Source organism: Tribolium castaneum, chromosome 3 (assembly GCF_031307605.1).
Source record: "Tribolium castaneum strain GA2 chromosome 3, icTriCast1.1, whole genome shotgun sequence".
Lineage (NCBI taxonomy): Eukaryota > Metazoa > Arthropoda > Insecta > Coleoptera > Tenebrionidae > Tribolium > Tribolium castaneum.
The window spans coordinates 15,757,940-15,783,781 of NC_087396.1; the positions used below are offsets into that span (position 1 = coordinate 15,757,940).

General features: G+C 37.1%; 1 protein-coding gene across 5 annotated transcripts; it reads left to right on the forward strand.

Annotated features, from left to right (window-relative positions):
- The first annotated feature begins 405 nt into the window (after nt 1-405).
- ps (pasilla) lies at nt 406-25,547 on the forward strand. Of its 5 annotated transcripts, XR_010333306.1 has the most exons (9): nt 406-588; nt 4,319-4,778; nt 15,215-15,361; nt 19,805-20,110; nt 21,446-21,762; nt 21,872-22,112; nt 22,171-22,207; nt 22,294-22,407; nt 22,612-22,750. XR_010333306.1 is itself a non-coding variant. In XM_015981628.2 (8 exons), exons 2-8 carry the CDS (start codon nt 4,661-4,663, stop codon nt 22,634-22,636), a joined length of 1,191 nt encoding a protein of 396 aa, XP_015837114.1. In that variant the 5' UTR covers nt 407-588; nt 4,319-4,660; the 3' UTR covers nt 22,637-22,771. The 5 variants fall into 5 exon arrangements, 4 of the variants coding, with proteins under 4 accessions (XP_015837114.1, XP_008195658.1, XP_008195659.1 ...); XM_015981628.2 differs by lacking the exon at nt 22,294-22,407 and having other exon boundaries at nt 407-588; nt 22,612-22,771; XM_008197436.2 differs by having other exon boundaries at nt 413-588; nt 22,171-22,407; nt 22,612-25,547.
- The last annotated feature ends 295 nt before the right edge of the window (nt 25,548-25,842 follow it).

A 25,842-nucleotide genomic window follows, 5' to 3' on the forward strand; every position in this document is an offset into this window, starting at 1 on the left:
AGTTCAATCTTTAGGTGCTTTAAGGTGCCTAAAATTGTTTTTTTTTTAAGAATTTGGGCTTTTTTCTTGTTGTTTTATATCTTATTTTGCCTGTCTTTCAATGATTTTGGCGGAGGTAATTTGCGTTCAAAAGTGATATTTTATGTATCCTACGCTGTGAAATAATTCTAAAAGACGACAAAACTGCAAAACGTCCTTGCATGGCGCGCATTCGGCTCCTGTTTCGAGGAGGCGGCACATCTTGGGAGCAGACGCGCCGCATTTATTTACAGTGCTTATAAAAAATAATTATGTTAACTTCTGAACGATTATACAGTTGCGAGTTGTTGAAAATCGTTATCAGTGCTGTTATGATAAGGTTTTTCTCCCATTACGTAACTGCCATTATCGCGTTGTAAAATCGGAATAAATCACAGCTGGCCGTAATTCGTCAAAAGTGTCATTTAGTCAACGTAAAATTTTTGTTTGTGTCATTTGGTGCTTCCCATTAAATCCATTTCGACATTTTTTCGGTAAATTCAGGGACACATCTTCGCTTAACGGAAAATTCACCAGTGTCGGCGGAGTCTGCGAAATTAGTCGTGTTGTGTAAGTCGTTTTTGTGCCTTAATTACCGCTAAATTTATTGCGGCAATTGTCAATCAGCACATGTCAGTTTTTCACAAGCCACTTGTCGATTGGCGCTAAATTTGGCCCAAGCCAGGGGCGTGCGCGACCCATTTTTCTTATCGGATGGGCTTTCATGTGGACGCCCGCCGGTTTTATTACAAATATCTTCAAAAATCGGTCGTATTACGCGACCCGGGAAGAGATAATATTTTGAACGCGGCACGTGTGGTAATTGATCCTTGTATTATCATTGTGAATAAAAGAGCGACGTAATAATTTATTCTAATTCTTTTAATTATTACGTTATTAGCATTCACGTTAATGAAGTTCGGCGTAAACAGAAAAAAGTTTATGGACTATTAATAGAGTTGATCCGCATCATCATTCAGACTTCCACAAACCGCAAAAATGATGGTTTCGTCCTTCGGAATTGAGTAAATGCCAAACGTTTTATTCCTAATTTTCGGTCTTAATTTCCGTAATTAATACTGGAGGTTACTCAGAATGTTGCATAATTTCTCTTTTCGTTTGCCAATATTTTATTGTGATAAAAAGTTGCGACACAGGCGGCGATTTTGGGGACTCGAATGTTTATTTATTTGTAGGACAATCACGCTGTTTCAGGGTGTCGTCATCGCAAATGCAACGCAATTTCTTATTGTAGCTCGGATGCGTCATTATTTGTTACTTTCATCAACTTGTTAAAGTTGTTGTTTAAATTTGGACTATAAATATTTTGCATTATTTAACTGTTTACTAGAGGCGTCAAAATTTAATACCTTCATATTTCTACTTATTACGATGATATCCAATATAGCATTTCATTAATTATTGCATACCATTAGATCCACAATAGAATTTGAGCAACAATAAAAATGAATCATTTTTTAAAACTAAAAAAACTGCCACAGAGTGACAGTTTTAAATACAGAGAGTGTCTCAAAATTGGCGAATTTCGAGTCCAGAGCATTGTTGAGAATCACTTCAGTAGTCCAAATTAAGGTTTATGACTTTGAATTGCGTATTTTTCAAATGCAGGAGAAAAGTTTCAGTGTTTATTATTATTTATGGTATAAATTATTGTGGAGAATAATAATGTTCAATAATTTCTCAACATTTTGGAGTAAAAAAATTCTAAATTTTTGAAATTTGCTGTTTCATTTTTAAGAAAAATTACACAAAAATTTAACACTTTTTTGAAAAATACAATAATATAATATTATTCTCCACAATCATCTCCACCATAAATAACAATAAACACCGAAATTTTTAGCCGGCGTTTGAAAAAAAACGCAATTAACGAACTCCTGAAGTGCACCTTCATCTTTGCGGGGAAGCCCTGAATCTTTTATTTGTTACAACGCTCAACAGTTATTTATCATTATTTATTTAGTGTGAAAAGTTTAAAAAATAATGTGAATTATTAAAATTTTTGGATAATTTTTCGAAGCTTTTTTCCGTAATTTACCCCAGAGTTGGTGCGCCAGTTTTTGAGCGCTCTGCATTTTGGAACAGGTATTAAAGTGAGCAAAACACGCAAATGAATAACGATTTGGTGTTTGTTGTAGATATTATTTTACATAATTTAGCTGCGGAGTCACTGGCTTCTATCAGTTTTAGATTTTAGTTGACTCTTTTTATTTTTGGACAACTCGCTATTCCGGTTTAAATGCAGGATTTTTTAAAATATTACAAATTTTTGGTCGTAAAAATAGTGTTCTCTGGTATTGGCAATACTTTTTTGCTTGTTTTGCATTCAACTACATTTTATAGGAAAATTACTTTAAATTCCGATGAAAATGGCCTGAAGAAGTCAAGCTGACAGTGGGACTTTATTACGAAAAGAGCGATCTTTCTTACTTTTAAATACATCGTAAAAATCAATTGATTTATTACACAGTATTATTAATTAAAATTTTGTGTTGTGTAAATTCGTTTTTTTTATTAACAGAAATCAACGGCTCATAAAATTTGAAATAATGCCAAAATGTAGCATTTAACAATGAAATCGATCTGTTCGAGTTTTTTTTAAGGACTCAGAACCAATATATGAATTTTATACCTACTTACGTTAGTTTTGGTTTACTTTGTATGACAAAGTGACAAAATGGAGATAAAAATGACATGTCTTACCACATTCTTTCAAAGAAACTGAACCAATTAATATGTATAACAACCGAGATAATCGAAACTCTTAGCTGAGTGATGCTGTGCTTTAGCTTGAGCACTGGCAAAAATCAAAAACCGTTACAAGGTGCCCTTTTTTTAAATTGCGGAAATGACATTGAACAACAAAAGCATCAAAGCATGTCAACATACTTTGAGGAAATGCGCTATTTCACGTAAAGTAAAAATACGAAATATAGGTACTTACATGGTGAGTCTGCTAAAAATATTTTTAACCATATCTACCTCGAAAACTGATAGTCATACAGAAATCAAGGTTTGCTATAAGGTAAGTAATAATTTTTTTCTCTAAGCATGTGAATGTTTTCATATTAAAAAAATGTGAAAATTGAGAAAAAATGTGATAAAATTCACAAGCTTTGAAAAAGGTATAAAGTATACCTATTTAACGGCAAACGCTGAATTCTGTGTGATTATTTGAGATACCAAAAAAATATACCTACTTTAGCAGACTCACCTTGTTGTTGCATTTAGTAAATATGTTGTAAGTTTATTTATTAGGCTAAACTGAAATACAGACTGAATCAAAAGTAACGTACAAAATCTTTTTTATGAGTTATTTTTCAAAAAAAAAAAACTCGAACAGGTCGATTTTATTTTTTTTATGTTACATTTTGACACCATATTGACATTTGTGACGTCATTTGTTTTTGAGTTATTTTTTTTAATGACAACTGATATTGATTAGTATTTTACATACTATCTTATCTTTCCAGTAAGTGTAAGAAATCTAAAAAAATTATCAGAAAAAATTCAAAAAAATTTTTTTTATAAAATTCATTGAAAGTATTACACAAAGAACTTTATCGCTTCGTTCCTGCTTTATTTTCAAGGGGTGATTGTTTTTGGTTTATTTTTTTGTATTTAGGTGTCGTATTATGTGTTTTTAAGTAAATTATTAAAAAAAAAATATAAAAAACAGTTACCGCTCATTAAGTCAAAAACAAAAAGATAAAGTTCCTTATGTTTAATTGTTATCAGAAAGATAAAAATCTAAAATGGTAACCAAAAATGTTAATTGCTAAGGATGACTTCACAACTCAAAAACGACTAACATAAATGTTACTATGTTGTCAAAATGTAGCATTAAAAAAAATAACATCGACCCGTTCGATGATTTTTTTGAAAAAATTACAACTATCAAAGTGATATTTTGTGTTACTTTTGGTTCAGTCTGTGTAATAAGAATGAGGGTTTAACATCATTATATTTTAAGCATTTTAAGGGTTTATTAAGTAATTCACACACAAAAGTAATAAGCAGATCATAAGCCTGAACATAAGTTAGGGTAGTTTGTCTAGACTGAGGTAATTTTGTCCGCAGCCTGTGACGCATTGATTTAAGCTCACTTCCTGCACCTGGTGCAAGGACGCCTCTGTTATCGTCACGATCGCGTCCGATAATAGCCCGTCGAATCAAATCTGCAAATGTTTTCATTAACGCGAGTGGATTTATTTTGGTGCAAATCGTCCCGTCCCGTTCCATCCCGGCCATCATTTAAATTTTGTCATCTCTGTTGCAGATGTGTTCTGTTGGTTCAGTCAGTTGCAGTCCGGTGTCCTGTCGTAATCGTCGTATCCTGTCCGCCGTCTCCGAATCCGAAAATAGGCCGACCTGGTGCGCGCATCTTCACCATAGCTCCTTCGTTCCCAAGGCCAAGTGGGGGGACGCTATCTAATCACCGCCCCGTGACATGTCGCTGATTCAGTCTGCGACGAGCCCGTGAGCAGTGTGGACTGTCGTTCCTCTCCGAGAGCTCTCCCTGCAGCTGGTGCGCGAGTGTTGTCAGTGCGCAGTGTCGTAACATAGAAATCACACGTAAAGCGGTCCGCTCTGCGCTGATGGACGCCTGAACGTTGGCAAAATGGCCGCCGATTCGGGAATGGATACGTGCCCGTCGCCAGAGATAGCCGACTCCAGGAAGAGGCCGCTGGACGGTGACACCGACAACGGCGACACCAAGCGCTCCCACTTCAGTCCAGGTAAAGCCCGCCGTTGAGTCCGTTTCGCGGTCTCGAGTGTCAGCGCGCTGTCGGCAGCGAGCGGTGTCGGAGAGGCGGCCGCCTCCTGGGGGCGCGCCGCGTCAGTCGCTCGCACGCCGATGCACGAGTCGGTCGCGCCCCGCAGGGACGAGCCACGACGACGACGCCGACGGCCAGATGATCAGCAGCTCGGACACGTTCCATCTGCGTAATTTGGCGAGCACGTTGCCGAGTGGTGAGTGACGACACCGACAACAAAACTCGATACGCCTTTTCGGTGCGATTTCTGTGTCGACCGGTTCCTGCTGCTGCTGCATTTTGCCACATCACTCGACGCATTCCGGGGATTCCGGGTCGGCGATAATTCGGCGCGATGCGGTACTGTGCCGTGCAGCAGGTTTTGCTCTTTCCACACACTCGGAATTACCCGTTTCGTAATACAAATAATTACGGATATGCAAAATTTTTAGCAAAAATGTTTTTTACAAAACACCTACCTCATGGAGGGGGTATTTTACCTGATAATTTTATTAGCTGACGTCACCGTAACCATCAGTATTTTTGAAATATGTAATACCATGTTTGTAGTCACAGTGGTTTAGTTTCGTGTTTGTTCTTGATAGTGTAGGTTTTTTATTATGTCCGAACCAATGGTTATACTAATTAAGCAAATTCATTTACAAAAGGTGTACGCAGCTGTCCCAGCTTTTGATAAATGTAAGATATAATTTTAATTCCAAATACTAATTGATTATTCTTTACAAAATTACAAATTACTCTTTGAATATTACTTAAATTTAAACCGAAAAATGGTGGTAGCTTTTATTGTTTTTGTCCTTTGAAACAGACGTATGTCGATAGAAAAAAAATCAACCTGTGCAATGATTTTTTTTAGCACACACTTATTATTTTTTGACAAACAGATTTTTATTATATTGAGATAGTCAAGAGACTATTGTTTGTTCCAATATTCGGACACCATCCAACATCTTTTCCTTTTGATTTTGGGAATAAATAGCTAAATATTGAATTTTAATGGTCAAATCTGAAATTACATATTGTTATTCGGGCGATTCTCATTCTTAAGACATTATGTAACTTTGTAAACATCAATATTATCGTTAGAATGACTTGGATGAATAGATGATGCACTTGGCATCGTGACGCGAAGGTCACTTTTTACGCTATTATATTTTTATTATACGTTCCCATGCACGATAATTAAATTTAAATTGTGGGATAAAAATAAAATAGCTTTCAGTTTTTAAAATGCAAAACTAGTCAGTGGTATGTGAAGGAGAAGGAATTCAGATTTTAATATCACAAATTAAGGTATCTCAATTTGAAGTAGATGATATTAAATACATATAAGCTCGCCATGTTTGATGAAACGCGAAGATCTAAATTTGCTCAAGTTCCACAATTACTTAGGCGAGGGAGATCGAGAGTTTGCAATATATTGACTTATTCTGTTTGAGGCATTAAAACTTTTCAAATTATTAATATTTGAAAATTCCATTACCTGCGACACAAAATTAAATCTGGGAACAAATTGAAGTTTTATCTGATCGTGACAAGAACGTATATCGATTTTGATAAAGTGCTTTTAAATACCCATCAGCTGATCTTCTAGATAACATTTATTTTTCATTAAGGTTGACTAATGTTTGCATCCTTAACTGCATTTCTGCATAAGCAAATATTTCATCAGTAACATGCCTCACTAAGCTGCAATTACGTGATAACTTTTCTCGCAAGGATCCAGGATAATTCGGGTAAAAAGCAGTGGCTATATTTTCGTCTTGTTCGCAAACGGATGAGAATCCACGAGGACTTAATTAAATATGTATGCATTTCGTAATCGACCTGCTGGCTTCCAACCAGCCGCACCTGGCATCTAAGGCACAGCATGTAGGAGATATCGCTTTTTAGAATCTCTTTTTTTATCTACAAGAACATAAATATGCGAAATCCCGACAAAATTATATAATAAAGCGGATTTTGTACCGGGTAAGTCGGTCCTTGGACAAACAAATTACAATTATTACATTTCCATGTCGATGAAAATCTTCCATAATAATTAGTGTGATTATGTTATCGACACGTGTCGTCAATATAGCCGGTTCACGGTTAAGTGGTCATGTTTTGGGTTGTAAATAACGTGTGTGGGGAAAAATTACGAAATTTTGCACAATTTGGTTTTATGGAAATGTTCGCAAAACTGCTTAAGCAACAAAAGGACGAATGGGTAGGTGGAAGACGCTCACTTTATTCAGACATCTCCGAATTAAATTCCATAAAATGGGGCGTAAATTCGGAACGTGCCAGATGATTGATGATAAGCTATGAGGGTTGGAAAGTCTCTCGACGTCTTTCAAGCCATACAACGTCTTAAACACCAACACCGGAAATGTGTTAGGATAGTATTGAATCGGAAAAGCATTTTCGGTGTAAACTAGCTGAAGAAAACGTTCAGGAGCGGTTCGAACTAATTCAATAACACGCAGAATTAAGTCGAAGTTTGTGGTGGTGTTATGGGGTTGTATTTGTGATCACAATGATAAGGGGAGTTTCATTTGCTTAATGCGATGGAGATAATATTGGTATTTACTAGTAATGGACTAGAAACGGGGGTAATTTATTTCGTGAATATGCATGTGCTTGACTTTGCTGAAAATTATCAAATTCTCATTTATGTTCGGTTATTTTACCATCTCGATTTGTTTCATTTGACAGTTGTTGCGGTAGAATTTCCGGTGATAATACTGTTAGCCCAGAAATTATATCACTTTTGGTGAATATTGAATACTTTTTTAAGTGCTAGAAAAACTACGAAATTACCTATAGAAACAGTCCCGTATAAACAAACGGTTCTAAAGGTCATTTTATTGTAATTTATGTCCGAAATTTCAATTCAATTGAATAATTCCAAGGTTGTTTCGTTGCGAACTATGCGAATATGAAAGTGTTCAATGTTACCTACATTTGGCAAAATCGAATTACACAAACAGGGAAACACCATCCCAAAATTTGACTAAAGGTCGCAAATATAGCCTAAAAATATCTAACAAGGTCGCCGTTCTTGCAAAAATGAAAGTATTCAATGTCGCCAAAAACAAATCTGGGCTAAGAATACGAGGTTTCATAGATAATTTTTCGTCTAGTGGCGCCTCGTGCAAAATTTTTTTCAGTTGTTTGGTGGACCATGACATTTTTAAAGGTCAGGCATTGATAGGAAGATGATTTGTTTATAGCAGTGTGGTGTCATGGGCTCGAAAGTATTTATTTTGGAAAATGCTCAAGTCGTGATGAAAGCTTACCGAAAAAAAATTTGGGAAAGGTGCACTTGTTGCGCTTGCAGATGCTCATTGCGATTCATCATCATCAACATCATCATAAAACCTTTCTCTTTTCTTTTTGTCCGATAGCAATCGCGGCAATAACCGACAGTACATGACCGTAATATCAGTGGTATTATCGTTCACACATGTAACACGTTAACAAGGTCAAAATATCGCATTTTAATGGGCTTTTTTTAAATATTTATGTGTCGGGATTCGGTTCTTTGCCAGCAAATCGCCGAGTAAATGTTTACTTAGTGATATTAAGAAATTATTAATTCTGGTAGGACAAATGACTCAAACTAAGTTAAACAAAGAACAATAAAGTCGACAAGGGAGAGACCTTTAACCCTTTTGCCAGTTTATGACGTTGTTGTATTTTCATTTTGAAAAGTTCCCAACCCTCCTATTTCTTCTTTATGAAAATTAGAAAACATCTAAACTTTGACTTTCCCATGGGAATTTACGTTATCCTATTTTAGTCGAGAGTATCAAAACGGGGTATACCCAAGTCGATAAGTTCAAGATTATCGAAGTGTAAATAAAGGGTTGTTGGGAGAGACAAGTACGACTTTGTTCATTTTCTCACCCTATATATTTTTACCGATTTTAACCAAATTTTGCCTGCGTTAGTTGTGACGCAGTTTTCTGAATAGCTGATGTCTGTTGAAAAAGTCTGTAGGTGTTGCATGAATGAAATCCGCCATCTACAGTTGAATACCTGTCGGCTAGGAATGGAATGTAACGATTTTGCTAAGTAGCAGTGACATTACCAACGACCTTGGATAAATTAACTTGCTTTTATCCTCCCACTGTGTACACCTAATTGTTATCTAATCGGTTAGACAAATTTGAAAATATTCGTCAAGGGAATAATTACACTCAAATTGGTCCATTGCTGTTTCCCTGACTTGTTGCCAGGGAGGAAATATTCAAATACGTTATCCCCGTTTCTACTTTTGATTCCTTCAGGCATTGATTAAGCATTAATATCGACGCAGGACTGTGAAAGGAGTAGTCAAAATAAATACGTTTCGAGATGGGTTTATTTTTAGCACAGAAATTAATTTTTTCTCAAAGGGTTCTGATAAATGAGAAGCAGGTTGTTTCCAAACTTTTGAATATACAAACTTCTTTTTTTGCAAAACGTTCTCGAGAATAATGAACGTAATCGAGGGTGTAATTAATATTTAGAGCAATATTTCGTCTTCCATCAACTCTTAATTGTGGATTTGCCTCGACACAAAATGTAAAACTCTCAAGTTTTAGCCTACTTTATTGTACAGAAATAAACTTATCGTCGAAACATTTACATATTAGGTATTAAAACATCGATAACAAGCTTAACAACAACCGATTTCCTATGTTTGTTTAGCTAAGCTTGTATTAATTGTTGTTTTGCTTGTTTGTACGGAATGATGATGAATGTTTTTCTAATTTTAGCAGAAACTACTACTAGAAAAAATTTAATCATTCTAAAATAAGTCTTTTTGGGTTAGTTCACATATCATTTCTGATTTTTCCTTCATTTGCAAGTAGAATATCATTAGGGGTCAAGGAGACCACGATGTGTAGAGAAATATTAATTCATAAAAAATAAATCTTAAAATTTATTATGAGGGGATAAGGTAGCGTCTGACTGTAATTCAAGTCGAAATTCATATCATTCGTGTCGCTGGCATTTATTCAAACCTGGAAACCCATCTGGAAAAACGCGTATTTTGAAGGTTTCCTTCTGATTTCCATTTCAAAATCAAATTGTGTCAGACCGAGTTATTCTATTGTTCATGCTGGAGGTGTTTGGCAGGGCTTCTGTTACGGTCCTCTGTTCCCTTTGTTAAGCAAAACAGTAACAATGTTGTTACTGAGAGATACTGTAATAATAAGGACATTACCACAATTGACAACGCACCAACCAAATAGAGTCATCACTGTAACCGGGATTGCTTTCGTTTGGAACATTTTTATTGGTGTTGTAACACAATACAGAAAAAGCATTTTTTGAATATATTGAGGAAAGCTCGGCCGAAATCGATACGAAGTCCCGGTTTATTGCGGATTTTTTCTCTATACGTCTCGAAAAAGCGCTCGCAAATTCTCTCAATACACGCGTAGTGTGTTTATTTTTGTCATTCGAACTTGAACATCATCGCCAGGTTGACTTAATTGAATTAGTGAGTACCACGATTGTATGTACACGAAGTGGGCTCAAGGCGAACGGTTAAAACGGTAAATGCGGTGCTGGATGGACTGCGTTTTCCGTTCAGAAGCACCTCTCTCTAATTAAAATATCAATTTATTAAATGTTTGTCGATAGTTATGCATAGATTAAAAATAACCCTGGCCTTGTACAAGTTGGAAGAGAAAATCGATCCAGTCAACATACCACAATCCGAATAAATGTGTGTTATTTATTGTTGCCGTTTGGGGTTGTCGTAAAACTTGAATAACTATAATTAAAGCGGATGAAATTGAGTTGGTCGGAATTTTTCTCCGATAACACGATACACTGTAATGTTTCAGTTAGGAAAACACTGGAAGGAGTAAGGTCGTTAATCAAATTGTCACCGGCAGAGGGGCTGCTTTTAAAACTGTTTTGTGCGAATTTAATTCACTTCGGTAGTCCACGATCATATCTAATCTAAAGGGATTTCCTGGTTTTCAAACACACATATTTGTGACAATGTTGCAGGTAAATTAACATCGTTGAGTCAACTTTTGTTTTTCATTGGAATTTTGTTGCATTATGTAATCACAATAAATTTGATACTGAACCAACTGGAAAGAATCTAAATTGGACCTTCGACGAACCAGTTTTGTCTCGTGGTTTAGAGAATACAATTCGATGAGTCAAAAGAACCAAGGCACCTTACTAAACAGGTAGCTGCAAAATTCATCACTGATTTACACAATTTCTTACAAGCAGTGACACTGCTCCTTTTTCCTTTTTGTCCCTTTTGTGTTAGTATGGGAAGTGTGCCATTACGTCTCAAGGGAGGGAAATATTTTACCTCTCCCGGAAGTTTAGTCCCAAGGGAGAAAACTGATGTGGCTGAAGGATATGAGTAATTCTCCGCACAAATTGGAAATTAAACATATTCTTGAAGTGATTTTGGTAGCAATGAGTAAAACAATTAGGACGTCCCAACCACTTTCACTTGTTTGTTTTGTTCTTTTATTGTTGTTCATCTTCTTTATTCATTTCCGTACTTCAAAGCGAATTGCCAGAGGCAACTTAATCTCTTATTAATTTCAAAAAGATATTGAATGTTTCCGTCCATCATCGTCGCCTAAAGTCGTCCGTTACGTAATCCAGCGAATGACACAGCGTTCGCCTTGAGAACGCGTTTTCAATTTTCAATAGCACAGCGAGTGACAGTGTGCCCAGCCTAGACCCACTGACATAACGCCAAACACAATATTACTTGCTCTAGATAGAGCTGTTGCATCTGAGGTCGTTCGTTCTTGACAACGCACAGACGCCTTCCAATAACATAATTGGCCTATTTATGGCACACATCGCGACCCACATTAAAAAATATAGAAACGTTTTCGTGTCTTCGTGTGCGTATGTCCACACGTTTATTGTATAGTGACATTTTAACATTTTATGCGTTTCGACATGATTGTGTTGCGGCATAACGAGTATACACGAGCAGGACTTTCTCTTTAAGAGAGGAGCGATTTTTCACAATTTTCTTTACCTTGTGCAATCCACAAAAACTACCTTAATGGACGAGGAAGCTTTTACGACAATTATTTCGGATCTTGCGTGGTTTCGGCCGGAATGACATCACCGGATTCCGGACGCTCGTCCGGAAACGAACACCTGTTCGACTTATTACTGGAGTTGTGAGGATGGGATGGATTTCAGGATGAGACGGAGGGTTTGGACGGAGATTTCGGGGAGTGGCGGGAATGCTCGCAATTTGAGGGGGGCACTTGGTTGTGCAAGAATACAGTCAAATTCTTGTTTGTCTTTGAGCCAACGATTTTTAATTGGTCTAAATACTCGAGTCACGTAGCTGATTTTTAAGTACAATCGGTGTTATTGACACTTAAAAATTCCATCTAAATAATGTATCGACCAATAAAACAAACATTTTGCAGTGCTTATACTTAATGATTAATTGAATTTGCCTGATTTTCGATTGGTGTTATTATAGTATGTACAATGTGTTCAAAAATGGTTGTTCATCAAGTCGACTATGGAATGTGCCGCTTCGTTCAAATATAAATAATACTAATTGTATATACTTTCTGAGTACTGTCATCTCTGTTTAATCTTTGAATTACTTTTTTAATTACTTTTTTGCATTTTCCGGCAAAGTTGTTTCAATTGTTGGGTTTGTCTTATATTTTTGTTGTTGTGTATTGTTTCTTTCTTAGAATCGACGCCTTTTTGCATAATTTTGACGGATTTGCCACTTTGACGGCATTCACAATTTAAACTAAGCGGCACGCTACGTTCACAAATCATAGGTGGTTATGAACAGCCATTTTTGAACACATTGTAGTTTCTCTGTAATAAAGTATTCACACATTGTACGTGGCTGTGTCATTATCTTAGGACACCCTTAGTGTTATTAAAATAATGTCGAGGAATTTTGCATTTGTATCGCATTTTGGCGAAATAATACAGTGAGTGTCAGGCGTCGGAACCGCTTTTTGTGGATAAATAAATAATGTCATATTCATTGTTTGCGCATCCACCATTTAGCATAGTGTCCCAAAGGAGTCGCGGGAGACTGGGAGACACTTTCTCCTGTCGGATATTGGAAATGTGGAGAATACAAGCGTCCCGCTCCTGTGGGATGACATGTCCCCTCATTTCCTTTTATATTTTCTTTATTATCTGACAATGAAACATCTACCAATATTATCTCGATTCGGACGCTTCTCTTGACACTATTGACGCGGGAATATTGTTGTGCTTTCATTGTAGGCTCGGTTATCTTTCTGTCATTTACAATACAGATCCGTGGACGTGACAGTTGTGAGCTTCGTTCAATTAATAAAAAAACTCTATTATTCCCTATTTATGCATCCTAGAAATAGCGACTCTGCCCTGAAATTCGCCGACTCTTACCGAGCTCGTAAAAACCAGGACCCCAATTAGCCCAAGTGCTGATGGTCATTGTTTATTTGCTACGCAAGACCGATCTACGACTTACCCAACAGGAAACCCGTGCACCATTGCAATCGCTTGTGCATTACGTAATTTTTCGCATCGCCAAATACCGCAATTCTGTGTAAAAATGTGCAAAAATCCTGGGCCCAAGGCCGGCAGGTTTCGATCCGTGTATAAATGGATATGTTCCGCCCTTGGGCCCGGTCTAAATGTGCATCTAGCCGCCGCTTTTTGGGGAAGTTGCTTCATTCGCGTGACTGCATTTTTGGTCCATTCGGGAACGGTTAAAGCAAAGTAATTTGATGAAAGCCGGGGGCGAGGGGAGATAAATTATTCGAAAATATCGCGCGTGCTATAACGAGGGCAATTTGCATGGCACGGTAAAAATCTCGTCTGGAAGCGGTAGAGTCGCAATAATTGGAGGGTTGAAGGCGCCACTTGTGGATGGGCGCGGAAGCGAATTTGCGTTGAGGAGGTTGAGTGATGTAATGTGTTGTTGAGTATTTGCGGTAATTTCGATTTTTTAACCTTGTGCATTTAATGACAGGTAATTTCCGGAATTATTTGTAGATAAGGTTGTTTTTCAGAATAGGTTTTACCGATTATGTGAAGCGTCTTTACCACCGCTTGTGCTTCACACAGTTTAGATAACTTAATGGGTTTTTTAAGAAGATGCAGCATTCCATTTTGGGTGGTACATGCTTTATTATCTGCTTACAAGCAGTTCAGTTATCTCTGCCGGGACTTTTGACTTTTCCAACATTTTCTACATTTTTTCTTGGCCCCTATAGCAATTCAATCACCGAAATCGGAAAATATTTACATTTTCATATTTTCATAGCAAATAAAACTAATAATATTTTTGGTGAGGAAAATTTGGTGAAATAATTTAATTACGTAGATGACAGTGCAATTAACGGAAGCTTGATATCTGACTGAAAGTTTTATGTGCAGCAAACTTTTCCGAGCTTGGAATTTAATAACACGATGTGCTGTTAGTTCATGACTGCTTTTATTATAATTAATAAACCATTAACCATTAAATTGTCCAATGCACGATTCCCTTCCTACAAAAATCATGTCTTAAAGGGTGAAAGTCAAGCTTTATGTGGATCGATTATTAGGAATAAGTCCTCGGAATATAATCTGTTGCGAAATGATATATGAGATCTCATTCTTAATAGAGATTGAAAGGAAAAGTGAGAAGTTCCAAACCAATCAGTAAAGTTAGTCATTTTGTATAAGCGAAACAGTCCAAAGGATAAAAAGAAGTGTATTGATACGACCTCAATCTCCATTTTATGACTTACTCTTGGGGGTTTTAGGAGAACAAACTTTATATCACCGTAGTTCTTGAGCGACACACTTGTATGTGCCGCAGATTTTCCCTCGCGCAGTCTTTTCAATCAATAATATTGCCAATGACTTAATTTAACAATGCACGAAGACCTTCGAAGATTACCTCTGGGCAAATATTTTGCTCTTCTTGTTTGTAAATTTTTATGATTACCTCCGACAAACATATGAGGGGAGAAGGGGGTTTCAAATTTAATTTGTAGTATGTATTCCCACACGCCTTGTAAATATTTTCGCTTTTTTCTCATACGAGGAAATTGTTTGTGCGCCCCTAATGTTATAATAAAGCCTGTTTGCTTGTCCCCTCAAGAGACAATTGAAACTTTTCCTAAAATAGTGCCCGGAATCGATCTCCAGCGCCGTATATTTGCATTTTCGTTAAGTCTAACCTACATTCGACGCAGCGTAAAAATAGTCCGTACGTAAATTTAGACTGCAATACGGAATTTTTTCCCTGTCCATTCACTCTCGCCACATTGGCGTAACTACTGTTTTGAGCAATAAATAATAAAGCGACCGCCGCTGAACTTTATTTAGAGAGTGTTCGTAAAGAGGAGCCCGCCAGTCTGGAAGACCCGACTTTTAGTAATTTTGTTATTTTGTTGCAGGCGGAGATGGAACGTATCACTTCAAAGTCCTGGTGCCGAGTGTGGCGGCTGGCGCCATCATCGGCAAGGGCGGCGAGACCATCGCCCAACTCCAGAAGGAAACGGGGGCTCGCGTCAAGATGTCCAAATCGCACGACTTCTACCCCGGTAAGTGGATCACAGGATCAACATGAAAAGCACACGCAGGGAGACGAGTTGGTCCCTCGGCGCCGTCGACGCTATAAAGCGGTCAATATCCAAAGGAAACTTTTCTTTTTAATTTGCTACTTTTGCTCCACATATTTTTTATCCGCGGATTTTCAAAGTAAACCTTTAAAGGAGCGCCTTCAAAGACGACTGTTTTTATCGCATCATTGACATTTGTTCCTAAATATTTGAAAACCTTTACCGAGAAAACAGATTTAATACTACGATCTTTCGTAAAAAACATCCGATTCAAGTTTTAATTTAAAAAACTTCATTTTAGTGTTATTTACTTATCACTAATTAACGTGTGCAAGTGAGTGTGGAGCTCAACAGGTACATACCAAGTGCAAAGTGTAAACTACTTTTAAAAATCCTTTTTTTTTGCTTTGCACTTCGGAACTTGCATAATGCAAATTGTCATTTTCACTGTGTAGCATAAAAACGAGGATAAAAATAACTCCCGTCATGTACACACGAAATAATTACCGTTGTCGTTAAAAATTTTCCAAGCTATTTTAGTACAATGCTTCCCCAGTTTTCCTCTAGTTCCAAGAAGGAAAAATCTATAGTTGCAAAAGTGAGCCATTAAATATTTATGTACAGCTCTGAAAACAATATTTGCTAAATTATTGCACGAACTCTATTGTAACTATATTCAAATACCATAAATGTTAAAACAGTAGCTGGTATTTTACGGCTAGGTGCTGCTTGAAAATTTATGGTGTGGTACTATCGCCTGATTATTTATTCTTTGCGGTTTTAATAAAGCTTTATTTGACATTTTACCAAAACAGCATAGCGTTTATCAAGGTACACATGCAGCATTTTAACAGGTGGCAACTTTATTATTGGTGCATGTATTAAAATTTGGTCGGTGATTTGGCATTTGTAAGCGGGTCTATTCCACGAGTGTAGAGTTTATACCGCATAGTCATTATCCTTGACACGGTTGAGGCTTTTTTCTGCAGAGAGTTTCCATAATGTTTGGGAGGATAAGTCGCGGCGCTGTCGCCGTTGGCGTTCATCCTCGGCCTAGAATCGATGGAAAATGAAATAATCGTTCGTCTAGGTCAGGTGCAGATGATTTCACTAGTTCGCGTTTTATCAGCGCGCTCTGTAATTTCAGAAGTTATTTGTAAGAGGAAGCGCAAAAAACAACCTAATGGAAACACCACATTTTATCGATGTTAGACTAGCACGTAACGTTTTACCACAATCTTGGATAAAAGAAGGAAAAACGAAGTTTAAATATGTATAAAGAGAGCAAACCGTCCATTCTCTCACGACCCCCATTACATTCTATTGCGGCGTATTCCGGCGACAAAAGCGTTTTTTCGCCCCGAAATTATGAGCAAAGTTTAAGAAACACAGGAAGATTGTCTTTCTCTACCTACGTCCTCGAAACCGAAAGATCGATCATGGAAATGGGCACCGACTTACGACCTACGCGAAAATCAATGGATCGTTGTTGTTTTGCGGCATGATAACAATTAGAAGGGTTATTTCTGGGGCGAACGTCCGGAAATATTTCGTAATATTGTTTTATTATTCGTAAAGAGCCAACACTTCGAACTCACAACCCTCGGTTATTAAATTTGTTATTCGAGAGTTACGTTCCTAAATTGTTTATTGGCTTTAATTAAATTTTAAACAGGATTGTTCACTAATTATGCTGCAGATATTTTAAGGGTCGCATGGGAGGGGACGATCATTAGGGAAATAATGGATCAATGCAATTTTTACCGAATTAAGCTGTGCCAAGCGAATTTACAAAACAAACATTTTTAAATGAAGTTATTGTTACATAAGCCAGGCAACAAAAAAGCCCAATATTTTATTTTCACGAGTGTTTCATCCACTGTCATAAGATATATTTTTAATGGACTTAGAACAATATTTTTATTTGCCAGTAGCCACAGTCAGCCCATCATACCTATTTCGTAATCTTAGGAGTATGGAGTATGTTATTTGTTTAATTACTGTAAATGAAGGGATGAGGTGCTGTGTGAAAGTTGTTTAAATCACTAGCAAATTGGATTTGGTTATGTGAATATTCAATAATTATGTTTGTTAGTGATACGTATCCCTCTCAATTTCGCTTGCTTTAGTACTTTTTCACATTCTGCAGGAAATAAGTGAGTTTCTAAGCGCAATTAGGTTAATGAGGTGGATACCTGTTGAAAATTTTATTATTGGGCGCTGTTGTCTGTTGATAATGGAAAAGTTTTCAGTATAAAAGGAAATTCTGACCATGCAACCTTGCAAATGAATTTTATTGTCTCGTGCATAAAAATATGAATATGTTGCAACAAGTGCGAACATCCTACGCAAAGTGTGCACTTGCTTAATGGAGTGTTAACTGCTACAATTGAGTTTTGCACCGTAACCTTGTCTCGTTTACCTCTATTTTTTATCAATTTTAATTTGCCTAGATATGCAAATCGGTCATTTTCGATTATATAATGGAGGTTGCAAAGTGTGTCAATTGAATGTACTTTAATTGGTTCCCATTAAAAGTCAAGTAATTAACGTCGACAATAACGATGGCTGGAAGAGCTAATCGAAAAAATGTGTTTATTTATAATTACTATGGGAATATTTAATTAGTCTTTGGACTTGGCGTTAAATCTGAATAATTCAATTCGAATGATGCCCCCTGTGCGGCGATACTCGACTTTTCCCACGTGGTTACGTAACAAATCGAATAAGATAAGACGCGAAGCGTCGCAGTTGTTAGGCGCAAGTTGGGCGATTCTTGTAAAGCAGAATGTTTGCTTGACCTTTTCGATTATCTGTCGTAATAATTCCTCTACGTAATGTGATCCTCATAGGCGCAAAATTCAGAAAACTAAGAAAATGTGCTATTTTTTAACACTTCTTTAGACAAACTTATCTGGTAGTACATACCTACATTTAACATTGGATATTTTAGTCTTGTTTTTCAAATAAACTGATTTCATCATCTAAAATAATTAGCAAAATGCTCACCAAAACCATTAGGTAGGTACTGACCTTTCAAAACATATTTTATTACGACACGAGTCTACCTACTCTCATTTGAAACAGTTAATTCATCCATAAGGGAAAATGTCGGATTTGTTCATTTTTATTAGTATTGATTAACGTATAATGTGTTCATGTTATTTATTTAGAATTGGGGGTTTGCTGATGATATCTAAATTCGAATTTAAATAACGAAATCTCAATTTTATCAGAATGTAATTATCCACTGGAATGTACAATAAACACGAATTTTGTATTAGGCGGTTCAAAATATTTAGGAGCTTAATGCAGGACCTCCCCTTGTTGTATGTTGTACACTGAACGAACTTACAAGAACTTTCAGCACTTACCTAAATTACATAATTATTAATTTGATTTAGGTTTCTACCAACTTAGGACAACTAACACACATTGTCAGTTCATTTTTAATTTTTTTTGTCTACACTGACCTGTTTTGGCTTACTATTATTTCAAAGACCAGGTTTTTTAGGCCAGTAATTAGGTTACTTGCTGTAATTATGAATTTTGTAATTTTTGCCAATAACAAAAAATATCGCATTTGTCAAGGCTTTTTCCATAGATAAAAGCACAAAAATAAACACGCAATTAGCTGACAAACTGTGGTTTTTACAGAGATGTTGTTTGTTGGAAAAACAAGCGATAGGTCCGCTATCGTATAAGAATTTTTACTAAAAAAATTGTTGCAAAATCTATTTTCAAGGTGCTCAAGTGGTTTAAAATCGGTGAAAAAGCGGGGCCGTTTCGGATGACAAATGTCTCGAGTCTAGTTCCCGGCTCAACTCTTGGCATTATTAATCGCACGACAAATCAAACGGATTGCAAAAGCCCGACCACATTAATAAATTTCAATCTCGCAAAGGCCAAATCTTGGTCCTTCAAGCCGGATAGTATCGATTCTAGTAGATTATTGTCCGGCGTTTCTTGCATAACAACAAGAGGAGAGACAAGTGTAACAACTCCTCGGTGTAATTTTCGTTGATTGCATAATGGTCTGTTCCTGGTGAAGTCGTGACTTTGATGGTTACTGTCGCGTTGATCCTCCAGTTTAATTAACCTGATTGGGTTAGTGGAGCGCAGAATTGGATTTATTAAATGGACGGCGCGGACGTCCATTAAAACAATGGGCCGACGGACGAGGCGAACGTCCTATTCTCCGACGGAAAAATTTCGTTCATGGGCCAAGAAAATCGAAATCAGCTGATTGCAAGCGAGACGCAATTCGATGGTTTAATTATAGAGCAGATATTTAAATTGTGTTACGCAGCGAGCGCGAAATAATCGGTGCGTGCACTTTTTCATTGAGTAACGCGGCTAATTGTAGTATGTTTGTTTACAAATTAATTAAAATTTTACGCTTACTTAGGATTTGTTTTGTTGCAGGAACGACGGAACGAGTGTGCCTCATAACCGGTAGCGTCGACGCTATAATGGTAGTTGCAGACTTTATAGCAGATAAGATTCGCGAAAAACCCGACTTGACCAAACCTTTAGTAGAAACCGAAAGTAAATTAATGCAAGACAGAGACAAACAAGTGAAAATATTAGTGCCGAATTCGACAGCAGGAATGATCATCGGCAAGGCGGGTAACTACATTAAGCAAATTAAAGAGACCAGCGGTTCTTACGTGCAGATTTCTCAGAAGGCCAAGGATGTTAGTTTGCAAGAAAGATGTATAACTGTTATAGGTAAGAATGGGAAAACAAAAACGGTAAAATATACTCGACTTTCATAACTTGAATTACGAGCACCGCAGGATAAAAGTATAAAACTAGTTTTGTTTCATTTTCGTTCATTCATACAGTTTTCACCGAGTACAACACAAATCCACATTCTTCCTTTTGTGCTATTACGCTTAAACGTTTTGTTCCCTTTGGTTGACTTTGCAAATCCTGGTGGCTTACTTATTACACTCGACTCAGAAATAAATAAATTTGGACCGGTCCTGCTAAAGTACCTGGCCATTGGACAATGCACCGAGTAGAACATAAATTTGTTGCTATTTTTAATGAAAGTCATGTTTGAAACTATTCCAAGCTCGTGTAAGTGATGATTTTAAACGGTGTTTCCACCTATGAGTATACCTAAGGTGGGCTGTTTAATTAATTTAATTAATTAATGATATCGATTTGAAGGCCTGGCAGAACGTAAAGAAATTTAATTTTGAGTAATTTCTAAGCCAAAGTTTTGAAGTATTTACGATCTTAAGTTCTCTTGCCTTTACGCTAAGCAGAAATGTTCTCTCCTACTTTTTTAAACCTTCATTCACTTCAAGTATAGACAGTAGCTACGGGGATTTGCAACGTGTATTTCGTAACCTTGACCCATTTATTCAGATCACACATTTCATCTGTATTTAACAAAGTAAATAATGTAATATGAGTATCTAAAAAAAACGCTAGAAACAATAGGAATTTAAAATGTATATTTTGATACCTTGAGCATTGATCCATTTTAAATCGGTTTGGTGGTGATATCGAGGAAATAAAATGGCTTTAAGTTTCAATTCACTAGTTTAATGTTTTTGAAAATATTTATCTAGCAAAATTTTAATAAAGTTTTGTTTTAGTAAAAGTATAAAATCGTTACGACGTTATTACATGGTGTTTGTTTTCCAATTATAAGTCACTACAATTATGTAATGTTGTTTTTCATCCTCATCCACTGCTTTACCAGTGCTGTTTAATCTATAATTTTCCGCTGAGCTCGAAGTACCTAATTAAGGTACCCGTTTGGTAAACGTGCCCCATTCCATCACTTTCTCTCGCGTAACCCGACATTTTCCTGTTCCAAAAATTATAAATAGTTAAATACACCTACTATGATAATTACGCGAGCGCGTGTGTATATGCAAGTACTATTTCGAGTCCAAACAGCCTTGAACATCGTCACACTTTAATCCTGGTGTTGTTATGTCATCACTACGATGCACACCGCCACCTGTAACAAGCAACAACGTCCAATGCTTTCCTCCTACACACACAAAACAGAATTTATTCATTTACGATTATTTTTTCTCGTAGGTGAAAAAGAACAAAACAGACAAGCGTGTCAGATGATATTAGCAAAAATCGTCGAGGACCCCCAGAGCGGAACGTGTCTGAATGTATCGTACGCGGACGTGAACGGTCCAGTGGCCAATTATAACCCCACGGGCTCGCCCTTCGCCCAACAGAACGCTGGAAGCGCGTTCAACGCGTCCACGGCGAGTCTGAACAGCGGACTCAGTTCAGTGTCCCAGAGTATCATGCTCAACGGAGGACTCAATCTCAGCCTAAACCTCAACGCTCCGGGACAGAACGTCGGCACCGTCACGGCTCAGCTGCTGGACCACATCAAAGTAAGTTATTCAGAAAAATAACATACATTATCTTCTATCAAATTATAATATTTATGAACTTGTCAGTTCACTCAAACCCAACAGTAAATAATGACACGTGGATTTTTAGCTGCAACTGAGAAACACCGGTTTTTCCGACTCCCATATCGTCGAGATTTGCGCCGCTCTGTCCGTGTTGGCAAAGTACGGCATCCTGGCCATGGGTCTGGGGCTGGGGAGCGCCCACACGGGGGCGTTGCCCGTTTCGAGTTACCTAGGTGTGATGGACCAAGCCAGCGCTGCCACAGCCAACACCGGAGCCGTCTTCGGGCCTATTGGGGGCCAGGTCAGTTTAGCAGAATGCCATTTGGGTAAGTCGAGCGTTGTCATTGATTCGATGAAAACTCGATACTTATGATCATGTTGCAGGTACCACGTCCCCAACTCCACGATCCAATATAGAAAGGTATGATTCAACATTCGATCCATTCAGACATCAAAGTTCACCCGCAACAGCACCCATCTCAATCAACAATAACAGCTTTGGTCTAGGTACAGGTCAACAAATGGCTGTGCTAAGTAAAAGTCCCACTCCTGCGGAATTAAATGGTGCTAAAGACTCTAAAAATGTCGAAATTGCAGAAGTAATTGTTGGTGCTATTTTAGGTAATGGGAGTTTTAACATTCATCCATTCATTTAAGTTAAGCTTGTACAGGCTAGGCACGGAAAGGCTGGATGTTGCTATTTTGTTTTCCTAATTCTAGCAAAAATGTGTTTTGAGGCAAATTTAGCAGCAGCCTTTTCGTTTGGCCCCTGCGCGGTTTTCGGTTGCGAAACTGAAGACAGCAAGCATTTGGTGTTTGTTGCAGGTCCTGGGGGCCGTTCGTTAGTTGAAATCCAGCAGCTGAGCGGGGCCAACATTCAGATATCGAAGAAGGGTATATTCGCACCGGGAACTCGCAATAGAATAGTGACTATAACGGGTAGTCCGCAATCGATAAACACGGCCCAATATCTGATCGAACAACGCATCTCCGAAGAGGAACTGAAAAGGGCACGGAACAACGGCCTCGGTACTCTAACCATGCAGTGATGGCGTCAAACCGTTTTAAATTCACCCAGATTGTTCAGGTACACGCAACAGAGATTGTTAATGTTTTAGAAGAGAAAACTAAAAATAGTAAAAATGGTAACAAATTTTTATTTACGATTTAAATGTGTAATAGGGAGACATTTTAAATAGTTTGTTGTTGAATATTTTTAACGAATTGAAAGTTATTTATGATGATGACTCAAGGTAAATTGCGCAAGGCTGTTTATATACAATGTGAACTTTTTAAAAGATGTATACCTATTTACATAATTGTTTGTACTGTACCGCGGGGTAGTAATGGAAATTTTTTATAGTCAATTCCTTGAAAATGTGATGTGATTTGTTATTATTTATTTTTATTTGTTTTGTTTTTATTATCTAAATATTAGACATTGTAAGGGCGAGTCTTGCCTGGCCATGTCGTTTCTTCCCCAGCAAGGCTCGCCTCGACCGCCAGTAAATTTTCGTTATGTTCTGTTTGATGTATTCGAGAGTTTAATGATTACACGAAACAAATTTGAGGTAAATGATCTGATTTACGAGATTTAGAATAGTGCTACATTCTAATTGAGAAAAAATTGTGATTCTTCATTCATTCACATCATTATCAACACTCTGATGTTTGTACCCATATGCTTTGTTTTTGTTTTATTTTCTTTTTCTTTTTGTACATATATACATAATTTTCCTTTTGATAGTTGTTGCGGAGCGGTGCGCGTCGAGGCGTGCGAGGTAGTTTAATTAGAAGAGATGTGTGCATATTATGTGATTGGTAATAGCAGTCATTCGAGCAATTCCTAAATTTCGTACCTGCTGAAGAACCTCATCCATCAATATGACAAGCGACATTTGGCTGGCCAAAGAGCATATTGAATTTATTTAGATGAAAATATTTAAAATCCGTTACCAATCATGAGATTTTATTTTTGGGGTTTCGGCCGAAGAGGCATGACATTGTAAATAGTCATAGCGTTAGTCATCTATACTCACCCAACTCTGCTGTTATTCCTTCTATAGATCTATATATTATTATTAAAAAGAATATATATGAAGATAAATGTAACTAAAAATTATATATTGTTGTTATCGCATGTTGTTAATATTGTTAATGTTTGGACACTCGCTGCTGAATATTTAACAAAGCCGTTGACTAATCGACTTACATGCGTTAACTTGGAAATATTTTATTTTTAAGTTTAATTTAGCGGAGATCTATGCAGGTCATAGACGTGTTTCACCGAATGACGTGGTAAGCTGTGGCATTCCAATTTAGCGAAAGAAAACGTACCATACAGAGTTTATATAGTTTTGTTACGAATGTTTTATTTTTTTATTTTTCGATTGTTGACGGAATAGTTTAAATATTAAGATGCCGTTAACACAGAGCATAGTTTCATTGTCTAAATGTATGTGATCGCCGTAGTTTCATAATGTTGAGTCAAAGATATTAATATTCTATAAACGATTGTTCAAGATTTGTGCGCTTGTAAATCAAAGATTTAAAAATAATATTTGGTCTATATTTCATGTTAAAATCTTTAGATATTTAAGAATTGTTTCGTTTTTAGTTGTTGCTTCTCCACGTTTTAACATATGCCTCATACTTTGATATATTTAATGAAGAAAACTGTTCTATATACAACATTACTGTTGCTGTGATATTCACATCTGTGGGGTTACCTGTCTCAGGCTTTGGTTGCCCGTCATTTCACCAAGTGTGTGCAATATTACATTGTCATCATAGTCACGTGGTTTGTCTGTTATCGTAGATGACGGGCAATCCACCGCTCTCGGGGGTAACTGTGAATTTAGCTAGAGTTCATATTATAATATATTGAAGAAAAATAATTATAATAGATAGTCGAGTCACGAGAAACATCCCGTGCTTGCCATTGGCCAATCTCGTGTCACTGTGGCATTAAAACCACGCCATTTTTCCCGTTCTCTCCTACTTGCAGTGCAAATTAAAGTGACCTTCATCAGACGTAATTAAATAAGAAAACATGTTGTGACTCGTATTCACTTGTTTTTAATGCCAGAGTGACACTATCGTCGGAATTCAGTTGTTTTTCGGATCGGGGGCGAGCAAACGGCTTGAGTTTGCCCGACTCGGGTTTTTCCAGATTCGCTTTCTTTTGTATATTTTTATAAAGGGTGTCGTGTGGGTCCGTTGGTGCCCTTTTTAAAAAAAGAGGCCTATATCGGGGTGCCGGGCCCACACAGCGCCCTCTTGTAGCCATGTATGATTTATTCTAAGTTAGTGTAAGAGATTTAGTCATTTCGTGGTAATGATAGATTAGGAGTAAGTAAATCGGGGCTAAAGGTACCTTATGATTGTGTGTGTGCATGTGGCCGATTGGCAACATCCAAGTCCGACATTTAACAATTAAGTTACCAGTTTTGTGTAGGGGAAGTGTGTTTTCTTGCACTGTTTTAACAAAAGCCGATTTTCGCACTTGAAGGTTCTGTTATGGTTGATACGTAACAGTTTGTTACAGTTAGTCAAGAATTGTTTGTACAGTGATAATAGTTTACAGTTTTAAGGAGGTGACACGGGTTTATAGTTCTTTCAAAGTTGCTGTGGCAGTGTTCTTAGGTTCCGTCTGCGTGGACCTAAGCACAGTGTCTGTACATGTTTTTGTTTTTCTTTTAATAAGTTAGTCCACAGCATTGTCAAACACACTATAATTCAATAAAATCCATAGTGCCATATATCGTATTATTCATGATTCCTCATGACACGCAACATTAACATGTCCATTTGGAGCACTCTATTGTGAAGCCTTCTCGATGGGACAATCATTCTGAATGTGATGGATTTTAGCGAAAATTCCAAAAGAGTGCTCCCCGGTCTTTGTACACTTACAGAGCTTGCATCATACAAAAACCGCAGTAGTTCTTGCCTCATCCAATCTTTATTTTGTTCCTTATTTGCTTGTATTATAGCGCTTGATTCATTCAATTTTTTCGTTTCGAAATTCATGATACTTTAGGTCCGTCCATTTTA